The sequence below is a fragment of the Ictidomys tridecemlineatus genome, chromosome 11, assembly GCF_052094955.1.
Source record: "Ictidomys tridecemlineatus isolate mIctTri1 chromosome 11, mIctTri1.hap1, whole genome shotgun sequence".
Taxonomy (NCBI): Eukaryota; Metazoa; Chordata; class Mammalia; order Rodentia; family Sciuridae; genus Ictidomys; species Ictidomys tridecemlineatus.
This window is the reverse complement of record NC_135487.1, coordinates 80415296-80428825: the sequence shown is the minus strand read 5'-3', so window position 1 is coordinate 80428825 and position 13530 is coordinate 80415296. Positions and strand designations below refer to the sequence as shown.

Here is a 13530-nt window from a genome sequence, read left to right as displayed (position 1 = left end):
TTTTGTTACCAGGAGCAAACTGAATAATGAGGAAGAATTATAGCTATCAAATATTCATGTGTATTTTCCTTATGTACCATTTTAGGAAGTAAGAAAAATAAGAATTATACTTTAGAATTGGTAAATACCTTTGTATTTAAAATGTTACATCCTTTTTTGCTTTCTAGCTATTAGAAAATTATATTTTGTCTCCAGAATGTGAAGAGAGTTGGGAGAAAATCCCATGGCTCCCCTCTGTAGCTCAATCTTTCCATTTTTAAAATCAAGATAATCTCTCCCCTGTCTTGAAATAATATGAAAATTGTAGAGAAAATGCTAATAAAGTCAATTTAGAGTGATGAAGTAAATGTACCTTCTAGATGAGTGAAAGGTCAGGAATCACTGGATGATCATGTCAGGAAATTTAGTTAAAATTACTCTCACAAAGCATAATCACACATAAAAGCTGCCCTTCTTTGTCACTAAGGTATTGCTGTTTTCTTTCGTGACTTTTCCTGATTTGCCAAAGCATATCACTGGGGTTCAGTAATTTTGAAATTTCTCAAAATCCTGTTGAGTGCCTACTCTGTGGTAAAACCCTATTGTGCCCTGGGATTGCTGTATGAAAAGAAAAACTGACTAGTCTGTAAATTATTGGAAATATCAGATTGTATGTGATGCCATTAAGTGGAAAAAAAAGTGAAGTCCCTAGTAGAGTATCTAATAGATAATCAGTGTCTGTTGTGGGCAGCTGGGCATAATTTCACAGCAATAAACCTTGTAAGAAACCTCCAACTAGATATTTCGGCTAGTTGTAGGGCTTCCTTATGATTTTTCTACAACACTGTACTTTTTTATTGTAGGTTCTATAAATGTTTATTAAACCCTACTGATGAAAAAAGCAAAATAATCTTAAAATAGTCCAAGAGTTACAAATTTGTATGGAAATGAAGACTTAAAATGAATATAAATACTATACAGTAAGTCAAGATGTGTATAGGTATGGAAGGAAAAAATTTGTGGTTTTGTTCCCACATGAAGTAATTATCCATGTAGAGAATCCAAAAGTGTCTACAATAACAACTTGATATTGGCCATGATGGGAGAATAACTGATTATCATGAGATTACAGGATATAAGGTTAATATGCAAAAGTCAGTCACTTTCTTAGTACCATCAATAAAAATTTAGAATTTGAAATAAAAAATAAAAAAGCATTTCCATTCCACTAGCACCCTCAAAAAATAAATGCTTAAGTAAAATCTAACTAAGTAAATAAAAGATTTATATGAGGAATACTTCAGAACTCTGATAAAAGAAATGAAGGATTTAATATTTTTTGCATGTCAGTTCTTCCTAGTTTGGGCTATGGTTCAATACAGCCCTAATCAGTAAGTTATTTTGTTGGTATGTACAAGAGGATTCTAAAGCTTATTGTGAGAGGAAAAAGACACATATTATCCAACAGAAGGTTGAAGGAGAAGCACAAAGTTTGAATTTTGACTCTGACTGCAAACTTACTGTGTAGTTCTAGTAATAGTGTATTCATGTTGAAAGAATAGACAAATAGATCATTGGAATAGAATGGGACAACCAGAAATAAGCTCACATAAATGTAGTTAACTTGTCTTTGAAGATCAAAGACAATATATTGGGAAAACAAGTGGTGCTGGACCCACTGGACACAGATCTTACACACTTCTGCAAAGCTTAAAAATGAATTATGGGCCTAAATGTAAAAGGCAAAAGTATAAAACTCTTGGAAGAGAACGTAAGAAAAAATTCAGATGTCTAGAATTTGGCATTATGTTTTAGATACAATGTCAAGGGTGCAATCTATGAAAGAAAGTACTGGTAAGCTGGACTTTATCAAAATCAAAAACTTATGCTCTTCAAGACAATGTGAACAGAGTGAAAAGTCAAACTATATAATAGGGTCTGCAAAGGACATATCTGATTAATAAGTACACAGTGAGTCCTTAAAACCCAACAGTAAGGAAACAATCTGAGTAAAAAAATGGACCAAGAAGATGCACAGTTGGCAAAGAAGGATTTAAAACGATGTTGCCCTTCATATGTCATAAAAAATAACAACAGTGAGATATCACTATATTATTAGAGTGGTGTCCTAGTCTGTTCAGATTGCTGTGACACAATGCCATAAACTGGATAGCTAATAAACAACAGAAAAAATATTTATTGTAGTTTTGGAGGCTGGGAAATCCAAGATCAAAGTGCCTGCAGAGTTGGTGTCTAGCAAGAGCTGCTTTTTTAATCCCACAATGGAGCCTTCCTCCTGTCTCACAGGTGTGGAAAGGTCAGGGTAACTTTCTTGAGCCTTTCCTATGAGGAAATTAATCTAATTCAAGAGGGCTTCTCATGACCTAATCACCTCTAAGGTGCCTCACAATGTAGTCTGCTCCCAAAGACCTCTCTTCCTGATATTGGTGATTAGTTCAACATATGAATTTTGAGGAGACACATTCAGAGTATACCAAATGGCAAAAAATGCAGAACACTGACGATACCAACTACTGGTTAGATGTGGAACAACAGGAACTCTTATTCATCACCATTGAGAATGCAAAAAGTTCAGACACTTTGGGAAACAGTTTGGTAGTTTCTTACAAAATTATATAAGAATTAATATTAAATTAATTTATTTTTGTACTTTAGATTGAACCCAGAGGCACTTTACCACCTAGATGGCATCCCCAGCTCTTTCTTTTTTTATTTTGAGACAGGTTCTCACTAAATTGCTGAGTCTTCTTAAGTTTCTAAGGGTTGCCTCAAATGTGTGCTCCTCTTGTTTCAGCCTCCTGAGTAATTTAATTTAATTTTAATTAACTTTAATTTTGAATCAGATGTGGCTAGTAAGCCTCCATGTTGGACAATGTGAGTTTACATATATTCTATCTCATGTATTCTGAACACTAGGTGTAGCGAGAACTTCTGTTTGCTGTTATGACCAGGCACTTTTCTAGGGTATGTTACATGTGTCAGCTCATTTAATCCTCATAGTAGCTTTATGAGATATAAATTTTTAACTCCATAATTTATGAGTGTATTGAAGGCTAGAAAAATTAAAGTTCAATACCATGTTGCTTGAGAATGGTGGAGTCAACATTCAACTCCCAGAGGTCTAATTTCAATGCCAAAACTGTTAAAACACCCCCTTTTTTTAACTAAGGGAAAAAATCTAGTGCAATAAAAAGTTACAAAAAGCAGAACAAAACTAAAGCAGAACAGACAGAAATAACTCATAGATTAGTATATTGAGCAAGGTTATATATTGAATATGTATTGAGCAGATTGTAAGTTGTGTGACTTGGGTTGCATAAAGGAGGGGCTAACTATTATATAAATCCACTGCATGTCCATGGTACTCTCTGTGTTGAAAAGTGTGCTTCCTCTCATTCCTTCAACCCCCTGAGAGCTTCCTACTCTGTACTGAGTTCTAGCAAAAACTTCAATAAACATTTTAATTCAATATTTGCACTTCATAGCTTTTAAAGAAATGCTTAACTTTCATTCAAAAATATTAAAATATTCTTAGGTGAAAATGTATACATAGAATGTATTATTAGATAATTGTTAATTTATTTGCATACCACTAGCTAGAATTCATGTCATAGGTACTTGGTGTCTTAAAACTAAACTATTTCTTGGCCTCAGAGTGAATGCAAATTGAGTGAAGACATTTCATAAATCCTATTCTCCTTGTTTATCATGCCTTAATTTCACATTACAATAAGCTTTTTAGACTAGAATATTACATAAGTAGCCATGTAAAAGTATTCCATTGCAAAAAGTGTTAGCAATGAAAGATTCTTTTTTAAAAGTCTTATTTCTTCTTTTAAAGTTTGTTCAAACATCAAGTTCATTTCTAAATATTAAATTTTACCATGAGAAATTTAGAGTTTTAATTATTAATTCACAAAGCTAAGAATAGACAACAGAATGAGAAGCAATAAGCATTTAATCAAATTAGTTGTATCTCTCCCTCATCATTATTAAATGTGTGTGTAGATATCTATTGAGAAAAGTATGTAAAATGTTACCTTAGGAAAATTAGTAAATAGATTGCAACTAAAATTTTATTAATGTTTCATTAAAATAACTTATGAATTTAGTATTAGAGTTTAACATCCTGCTCAATTTGCCTATGAAGAAATAAAAGATAAAAATTGCAAATAATATGAAAGAAAATCTGTGCTATTTGGATAGTACAGGGAAGGATATCAATATATATTTATAATTTATAAAACCCCAAATTATAGCTGGAAATAAGAAATTTTTATATTACTAATGTAAACTTTTTATTAGTTAAAACATATATGCTTGTGTATTAAAACTGCAGAAATGAAAAGATGAGCTCAACGATGGTGTGGGCCCTTGAAGTTCTTATGATCTGAGAAAACAGATGTATATTATCAATAAAATGTGATAGGTTAAAAATGACAAAATTTCATGAGAATAATTATTGCCTCAGGATGAGAAATTTGGCCTTTTAGTACTTGTTGTCAAAACTCTCTTTAGTTTTTAAAGATTATTTTAATGTTCTTTGCATATTTTAAATAGCATACTTTATTCAGAGTAGTTAGTGGTGTATGTCAGATGAGGTCAAGAGGACATAAAGGGCTGTCTCACATTCTTCACACTCAAGAAGCTGTATTTCAATCTCAGTATACTTTCCTGGGTTTCTACAAGAAGAGAATTTTACTGTCAGAATCTATTGAATATCACTAACCTTAGAGGTAATCTACAAATATTAAAAAGTTATACATGATATGAATTTATTCATAGGTGACTTTTACTGATAGTCAAATTTTGAGGAGAAGAGAATAGTGAGGATATGTTGAATTAATTTTCTTTTATTTACTTTCTTTCATTGTGCAGTACTGAGGATTGAACACGCTAGCCAGGCACACTACCACTGAGCTATGTCCTCAGTCCTGATTAATTTATTCTACCTTTAATTCTATCAATTTCTCTTTGTATAGTTAAAATTGTAATTGAGTGCCTATAGATTTGGAATTGTAAAGACTTATGGGTAGGTTGAAATTTTTATTACAATGAAATGTTTGTCTTTAAGATTAGTAATGCATCTTGCCTTAAAGTCTAATATATCTGATGTTAGCATACATATACTAGCTTTCTTTTGGTTAGTGTTTGCATGGTATAACTTTCCCCTCTCCGTTAACAGTACTCATTTTCTTATATTTGAGATATATAGCTTTTAAAGCTTTTATCATTTAATTGGAATTTTAGTTTATTTACATTTAATGTAATTTCTCAGGCTTATATTTACATTTTCCATCTTAGTATTTGGTATTTGTTTTCCTTCCTCTCTACATTTGGTTATGTTTTTTTTCATTCATTTCCTTTTTCCTATGAGTAAATAAAGTATGTTATTTTAAGTTATCTTCTCCCTCCATTAACTAGTTATATATTCTTTTGCTTTGTTTTAGTAGATACTGTAGAGAAACAAGATGTATCCTTAACTCTTTATAGGCTGTATATATGTATTAGTCATTTTATCACTTCATTGACTATTCTATGGTCTGATACATGTTTACTATTTAACCTCTCATGCCTTGTATTATGCATTTTATTTTTTTCTTCAACTCCACATGATAGACACTATTATTGTCTATAGTCAATATTAATGTACATTTACTCCAATATTTAAATTTTTTGATGATCTTTATTCCTTTCTGTACTTCTTTTACCATCTAGGGTAATTTTTGTTTGTGAAGAATGCTTAAGTTTTTTTTATTATTCTTGAGGTATTTTTTTAAATTGCTAACAACAAAGCCCCTTAGAAAATGTCTTTATTCTTCCTTCATATTTGAAAGATATTCTCCTGAACAGAAGTCTAGGTATAAGTTATTTTCAGTTTGTTCAATGTATCAATTCATATTTTTCTGACTTCTGTCTGTTGTTTTGAGAGGAAAATTATTACTCTTGTTGTTGTTTATTGACATTAGTTTGTCCTTATGCTTTGGTTGCCTCAATTTCTTATTTTTCTTACCTCAATTTTCAATAATTTTACTTCAATGTTAATAAGCATGATTTTTTAAAAATATTTTTCATGTTTAATGTTTTAGAACTTCCTGAACTTATCCTTTCAGTTTTGGGAAATTCTATCCTGGTTTCTTTTCAAATATTGCTCCTCCCATTCTCTCTTTAATCTTCTTATAGGAATTCAAATCTCCGTTTGTCACCTCTCTTTTTGGTTTATCTTTGCTCTCTGATGTTCTTTTCTGTGTTTTCTTTTATCTTTTCTTTCTATACTTTGGCCTAGATTGTTTTTATTGCCCTAATTCCCAGTTTCTCATCTTTCTTGCTCTTTGTCAAATTTGCTACTAATACATAAAATTTTAACACAATTTTTGCACATTTTCTCTTCTATTTTTAAATATTTTTTTTTAAATTCCCATTTAGTGGAAGCTTATATTCTTGTTTTATATTCCGAACATATTGATCATAATTATTCTTAGGCCGATATTAGAGAACACACTTACTAGTTCAAGTATTCATCTATTTCTGTTTTCTTAGCTTTCTTCTTCTTTGCTGAGCCTGGACATTTTGATCTAAATCCAGACATTATAAGTTGCAATATTTTAGATGCTAGGTTGACTTACTTATTCTCCACAGTGGGTCCGACACTGTTATTTAGTGGATAGATAAGATAGATACAGTGAGGACTAATCATCTTCATTCATATCTGGGGGTGAGCTGACTCAAGACTGAGTTGATTGTCTCTTTCTGGTTTGCCCCACTTACAGTGTGAGACTTTGGAAGTTCCAGCTGTGTACAGTGTTTGCTAGGTTTTTTTTGTTGTTGTTTGTTTGTTTTGTTTTTTCCTTTAGTCATGCTGCAGTTCAGTTTTTTTTTTTTTCTGGATCATCAGAGTGCAAAAAGTCCCCCCAGCTTTACAGATTTCCTCTGTTGAGATCTTTTACTTTTTGTCTGACGTAGCTTAAGGTCATTTTTCTGCACTTTGAGCTTCTCTGGTTATTGGTATCCTATATTCCCAAACATTGTCTCTTTCCAGTTCTGGAACATTGCCAAAATCTCTCTTGCTGGTTGGAGTTGTGAACATCTTCAAAATTCTTGATTTTCCTCTTCCTGCCAAGAAGTGGCAAATGCCTTTAAGAGGAAAGTGACTCCAAGACTGCCATCCAACTTCTCTGCTCTTACTTTCTCTCTGAGATCTTGGCAGCTCCAAGTCTTCCTTACTTCAGTGGCTCTCTATTGCTTTACTCGGATTTCTAAAACATTATTATTCAATAACTAATCTATTCTAAACAGAAATAGATGTTATGAGATTATTTTCTCATTATCTGCCATGTGCCAGGTTGGTAGTAACTGCTGATAGTGTGTTGGTAATGTGCTTATATATATTTTCTTCTTAAGGAGCTAGCATTCTACTACTGACGCAGAATCTTACCACATGCACACATAGGTTGTTAAGTATTTATTTTGGAGGCATAAAAAATGTATTGAGGATGAGCTCAGAGGATGAGCATCTTAACGTGGCCTAGAGGTAGGAGGAAGGAAGGTGAATCAGAAATTCTTTCTAGAGGAAAAATTCTTGAAAGAAATTTCAAAGATTGAGAGTTGGGCCATAAATTCTCATCTACTTCATATAATACAATTTATGCGCCATTTTTAATGCTAAAAGGTAATGTTCATTGCTAATTAAAACATTAATAGAGACAAAGCATTAAAAAGGTGTTTGAGAATGTAAAATTTAATTTCAAATTTTAATCATGGCAATTGATTTCTCCACAGGTGTTCAAAGCGATGAATATCCCACAGATCAGAAATCCTTCTCTGCTACCCCCAGAAAAAATGCCTGAAGCTTATTCTGCAAAAATTGCTCTTTTTGGTGCTGGTCCTGCCAGTATAAGTTGTGCTTCTTTTCTGGCTCGATTAGGCTACTCAGACATCACTATATTTGAAAAACAAGAATATGTTGGTGGTTTAAGGTAATGCCTACATTTATTTCATGTTTGTAATGTCAAAAATGATACAGTAAAACAATTATGAATATTGTTGGTGCATAGTCATGTAGAAACTTGAGCTCACAGATGGCATTGTAAATGTTCTTATTCCAAATGCTCAAAATTTGATTATGTTCTTTACTTTAAAATTTGCAGTTGGCTTTCAGCAATATTTAAGAATTTCTCTGTCTAGTTCTGTGGGTTTGAGACAAATTTCTGGAAAACATTTTTTTTATTATAGGAACAAATCATAGAAAAATTATTGTTCTATCCCTGAAAATCTTTTCTTTAATGGAAGTATATCTGAAAATCATGGATATTAGAAATGAGGGAAACCTGGCTCCATAGCATATTGGACCATTAATTTTGTTGTCTAGATAAACATGTTCTACTCACATATTTTCAATGTAAAATTTCCATAGTCTTGCATTCGATTTTAATTTTTGTCAGAATCTCCTAGAAATGTTCTATTTAAATGTACATATTTGTAGGGTCTAGACTAATAATAGCTTTGTAATATTAAGTATTACTAGTATTACTATTGTAAGGTAGGATTCACTCATATAATCATTTTAATTCCAGATGGATTCATACATAGAAATGGAAGATGTTCACTTTGTATGAGTGACTTTCCGGTGTTTTAGTCAAGCTATAAAAATGGAGGGTTTTTAGTTTTTATTGTTCTTGTTTAAAGTAAATGGAATCTTGGATATGTATTACATTTATTATCATAAAGAAATAAAATGCATTATTAGTAAGCAGTGGATATTCCTTAAATATATAATTATTTTTTATGTTATTTTTTCAAAGTGTGTTATGTGACCATTTAGAATATCTATTTATGAACTTAGCATTTTTACATTTTTGTGGCTACAAAATTATTTGATAGACAATAACTTATCCTGTTTACTTATCATAAAATAAGTTTAATTACATTATGACTAAAGTTTGTGATGTTTCTTATGTTTTCTGACATTCATAAATATGTGGTAGTAAACGTACAAATTTCAATATCAGTTAACCCAACATAATAAGAAATTATTGATGTTTTGTTTTATTTACACAATATTTTGGTATATTTATTGATATAAATATTGATATTTAAGCTGCTGTTAATATAAAACTAGCTATCAAACAAAGTATCACATACTAGGAAAACATTTTAGAGAGGCTATAAAGCATATAACCTAATTGTCAAGTAAAAAATATTTTTCTGTGTGGATTTTTTTTTCTGTCAACTTTAAGAGACTGCATATATTTTATGAATTTTTCTAGGAAATAAAATAATAAATTATTTTTGTGAAGGATATACACCAACTTTTGAAATGTCATTTTAATACAGTTTATTAACTGGGAAAAATATATTAACAATCTATGTATAAGCATTGTGAGTTTTTTCCACAGTTTACTTAGTTGTAAGTAAATTCTATTACACGTAAGAAACATGAGTAATTCTCTATTATTTTACACATCTTTTCATTTTAGTTTTATTCTAATTTGTTATATATGACAGCAGAATGCATTACAGCACATATTACACATATAGAGCACAAATTTTCATATCTCTGGTTGTATATAAAGTATATTCACACCATTCATGTCTTTATACATGTACTTAGGGTACCAGACCTTAAACTATACTACAGAACAACAGTAACAAATATAACATGATATTGGCACCAAAATAGACTGGAAGACCAATAGTACAGAATAGAGAGCACAGAGACTAATTCACATAATTACAGTCATCTTATATTAGACAAAGGAACCAAAAACAAACATTGAAGAAAAAATAGCCTCTTCAACAAATGGTACTGGGAAAATTGGAAATTCATATGCAACAAAGTGAAATTAAATCCCATCTCTCCCTATGCACAGAAACATGAGCATTCTAATGCATTTTTTTCATGTTCTCTGACTGTTTTGAAGGGTTTATGGTTGCCAGAAGAAAAAATTTCAAAGACTTAAATTGTTAAAATAATGCAAAAGAAGAAAAAATGTTTTCATGAGAACAACAAACATGGGCAGTAATTATTCCTATCAAACTTTGTTTTCTATCCTTTTATCCTCCTTCTAACCATACAGTCTTCAAGCATAATATTATTTATTTTTTTCACTTCCAGTTACTAACTATAGGCAAATTACTTATACTCTATATCTTGCCTGTATTCTCTCTGTGGCTCTCTTCACCATAAACTTCACCATAATAATGTTGCTCCTCTTTGTGAGATTGCCGTCTCAAAGGTTGCCATCACTAAAAATATAGCAACTATCTTTAAATATGATAGCATGTATATTTTGTGAAAACTTCTTAAGTGTCTTCTTCCACTTTCTTCTCTATGATGTCCTTTACATCTCACATCGTATATATCTGTAGGTTTTTTGGCTTCCTAGTTTGTCTTTTCAAAGCCATTCTTTTAGTTTCTGAATGTAATTATAAGTCATCTATTTGAAATCTTCCAATAACTCCCCCTAATGTAAAGAGAACAAAATCCACCTGTTATAGAAAGTCCTCCATAATCTGATATTCACATGTTTAACCCTTTCTTTTTTTCTTTCCTTCCTTCCTTTAATATATTAGAAGACCAACTATATGCTGATCATTCTGGCACTAGAATTATATAAGTGAGTAAGAAAAAGTTCCTAGTTTTGTGGGGGTATATATTCTAGTGATGTAGAGATATATAACAAATGAATAAGAAACCAAATATTGACTGTATCAGGTGATTATTAAATGCAAGGAGTCTTTTTTAAGATGATAGTTTTGATGAGGGACAGAAGGAAATGGTGGAATGGTACCCTTTCCTGATAATCTCCCTGCAAAAACATCAATTTCAACAACTTGATGTATTCTTGCCATTCTGACAGGAGTGAGATGAAATCTTAGAGTAGTTTTGATTTGCATTTCTCTAATTGCTAGAGATGTTGAACACTTTTTCATATATTTGTTGATCAGTTTTACTTCTTCTTCTGTGAAGTGTCTGTTTAGTTCCTTAGCCCATTTGTTGATGGGATTATTTGTTTATTTGGTCTTGAATTTTTTGAGTTCTTTATATATCCTAGAGATTAATGCTTTATTGGAGGTGGAGGTGGTAGAGATTTTCTTTCAATCTGTAGGCTGTCTCCTCACTTTATTGTTTTCTTGGCTGAGAAAAAGCTTTTAAATTTGAATCCATCCCATTTATTAATTCTTGATTTTGCTTCTTGAGCTTTAGAAGTCTTGTTAAGGAAGTCAAATCCTAGGCCAAAATGGTGAAGATTTGGGCCTATTTTTTCTCCTATTAGGCACAGGATCTCTGTTCTTGTGCTTAAAATCTTTGATCCAGTTGGAGTTGATTTTTGTGCAGGGTGAGAGATAGAGGTTTAATTTCATTTTGCTACATATGGATTTCCAGTTTTGCCAGCACTATTTATTGAACAGACTATCTTTTCTCCAGTGAATGTTTTTGGCACCTTTGTCTAGTATGACATAACCATATTTATGTGGGTGTGTCTTTTAACAAGAAAGCACACTTTTTGGTTTGGCTATGATTGTCTTGATTATGTCAAGAATACGCTTTGGTCTATGGTCTTCCATTTAAAACATTAGAAGTTTCTTTTTAGTTGATTTGGGCCTTTTTCAATATTTTGTTAGTATCATTGTCTTTAATGAAGAAGACTCTTTAACAAGTTCTGTCACCTTGTTTTTGTTCTTCATAATCTGAGCTGGTGGAATGTGACATGCTTTAAATACATGCAGTTGCAGTCATGAATTTTATACCTTTACAGTCCTTAATCACGTTTGTATTGTTTTCAGGTTAATTACTCACCTTGGCCACTTGCAGACAACATTGGCAGTGAATTTTGTATGCTTAGGGGCTATGATGAATAAAACAATATAAAATTAAACCAAGAACAAATAAAATGGTGGGATTGAGAGTTAGGGTAACATGGGATATATGAGGCTATTGGTAGTTTAATATGGCATACTATTTTAGAGTAAACTTTGTTTTTTGAGATGGTGTCTCATTATGTTACTGAGGCTGGTCTAAAACTCTGGAACTCAGGTGGTCCTCCTGCTTCAGCCCTCTATGTAGCTAGGACTAGAAATACACATAAATCACCACACCTGACTAGTAACCTTTTAATAAGTAGAAGTAAATTCTAGTAGAGATAGAAATATGGCATAGTAAATACACAGGCCAGTAAAATAGTGGTTTATAGTTATCAAGTATTATGGACTATACATAATTGTATGTAGTATATTTTTATATGAAACATGATTAATGAGTTATGTTATGAAATTTCAATGTCTTTGACATTACTAGATAAAAGGAAATTTTCATTTCCATTGTAATCATTTGTGGTCATTGTCATGTGCAGTCATAAAGAATTTGAATATTCTTAACAGTAGACTATCCAACTGAAAACTTATAGACCAGGGGAGAGTGTCCAAAGTGCTGAGGAAACTTAGGAACACTGCACCCAGTAGTTCCACTTGAGAACACTGCACCCAGCAATTCAATCTTTTTGAAGTGACAGAGAAGTAAAGATGTTCCCAGTTAAGTAAAAGCTGAAGATGTTCATCATTACCAGATCAGGCTTACAAAAATTGCTAAAGGGAGTTCTGTATCTCAAAGAAAATAGTGGAAATGAACAACATGAAAATATCAAGAATTACAAAATTTACTGGTACAAGTAATACAATAAAATTCAAAATATTCTCATAATGTAATGATGGGATAGAAATCACTATCTTTAGTATATAGATTAAAAGTCAAAAATAGTAAAAAACAATCTACAGTAATTTGCTAAATGTATATGCAACATAAAATGATATAAATGATTGTATCTCAAAATCAAAATGTGAGGTGACATATACTTAAAAGATAGAGTATTTTTTGTGTGTGTGTGTATGAGAGAGAGAGAGAGAGAGAGAGAGAGAGAGAGAGAGAGAGAGAGAGAGAGAGAGATCATTGTTAACAGCTTAAAATAACCTAACTATAAGATGCCATTTGTAAGCCTCATGGTAACTACAAAGCAAAACCTATAATGTGTACAATAAAATAGAAAGCACAAAATCAAAAGATATTCATAGAGAAAAATCACATTACCACAAAGAAAAATATAGAGATGAAAAAAGGAAGAAAAAAATCAACAAAACAATCAACATAATGACAAAATTCTTGATAGTGCTTACCTATCAATGATCACTTTGAATATAAATGTTTTATATTCTCTAATTAAAATACACAGTAGCTAAATGAATGAAAATAACAGCAAGTAGACTCAATGCTGTTTATAAGAGGCTTATTGGTAAGGACAAATACTGAAAAGTGAAAGAGTAGAAAAAGAGTTTACATGCAAATGGAAACCAAAAAGAGCAGGGGTGACTATAATGATATCAGATGAAATGAACTTTCAAAAAAAAAACTGTAAGTAGATACAAATGCATCAGTATATGATACAGGGTTTAATTCAGCAAAATGATATGTAATTTTAAGTATACATGTACCCAAAGCAGTAGCACTCAAATACAAACAAATATGAATAGTACTAA

At 31.4% G+C, this 13530-nt stretch overlaps 1 protein-coding gene across 1 annotated transcript in view; it reads left to right on the top strand.

Moving 5' to 3' along the window:
- The window catches only part of Dpyd (dihydropyrimidine dehydrogenase), a 778600-nt gene that overhangs the window by 200478 nt on the left and 564592 nt on the right, over positions 1-13530 (top strand). The window contains exon 6 of the mRNA XM_078026796.1: positions 7780-7976. Within this exon, the coding sequence (XP_077882922.1) occupies positions 7780-7976 (197 nt within the window). The remainder of the gene's footprint in view (positions 1-7779; positions 7977-13530) is intronic.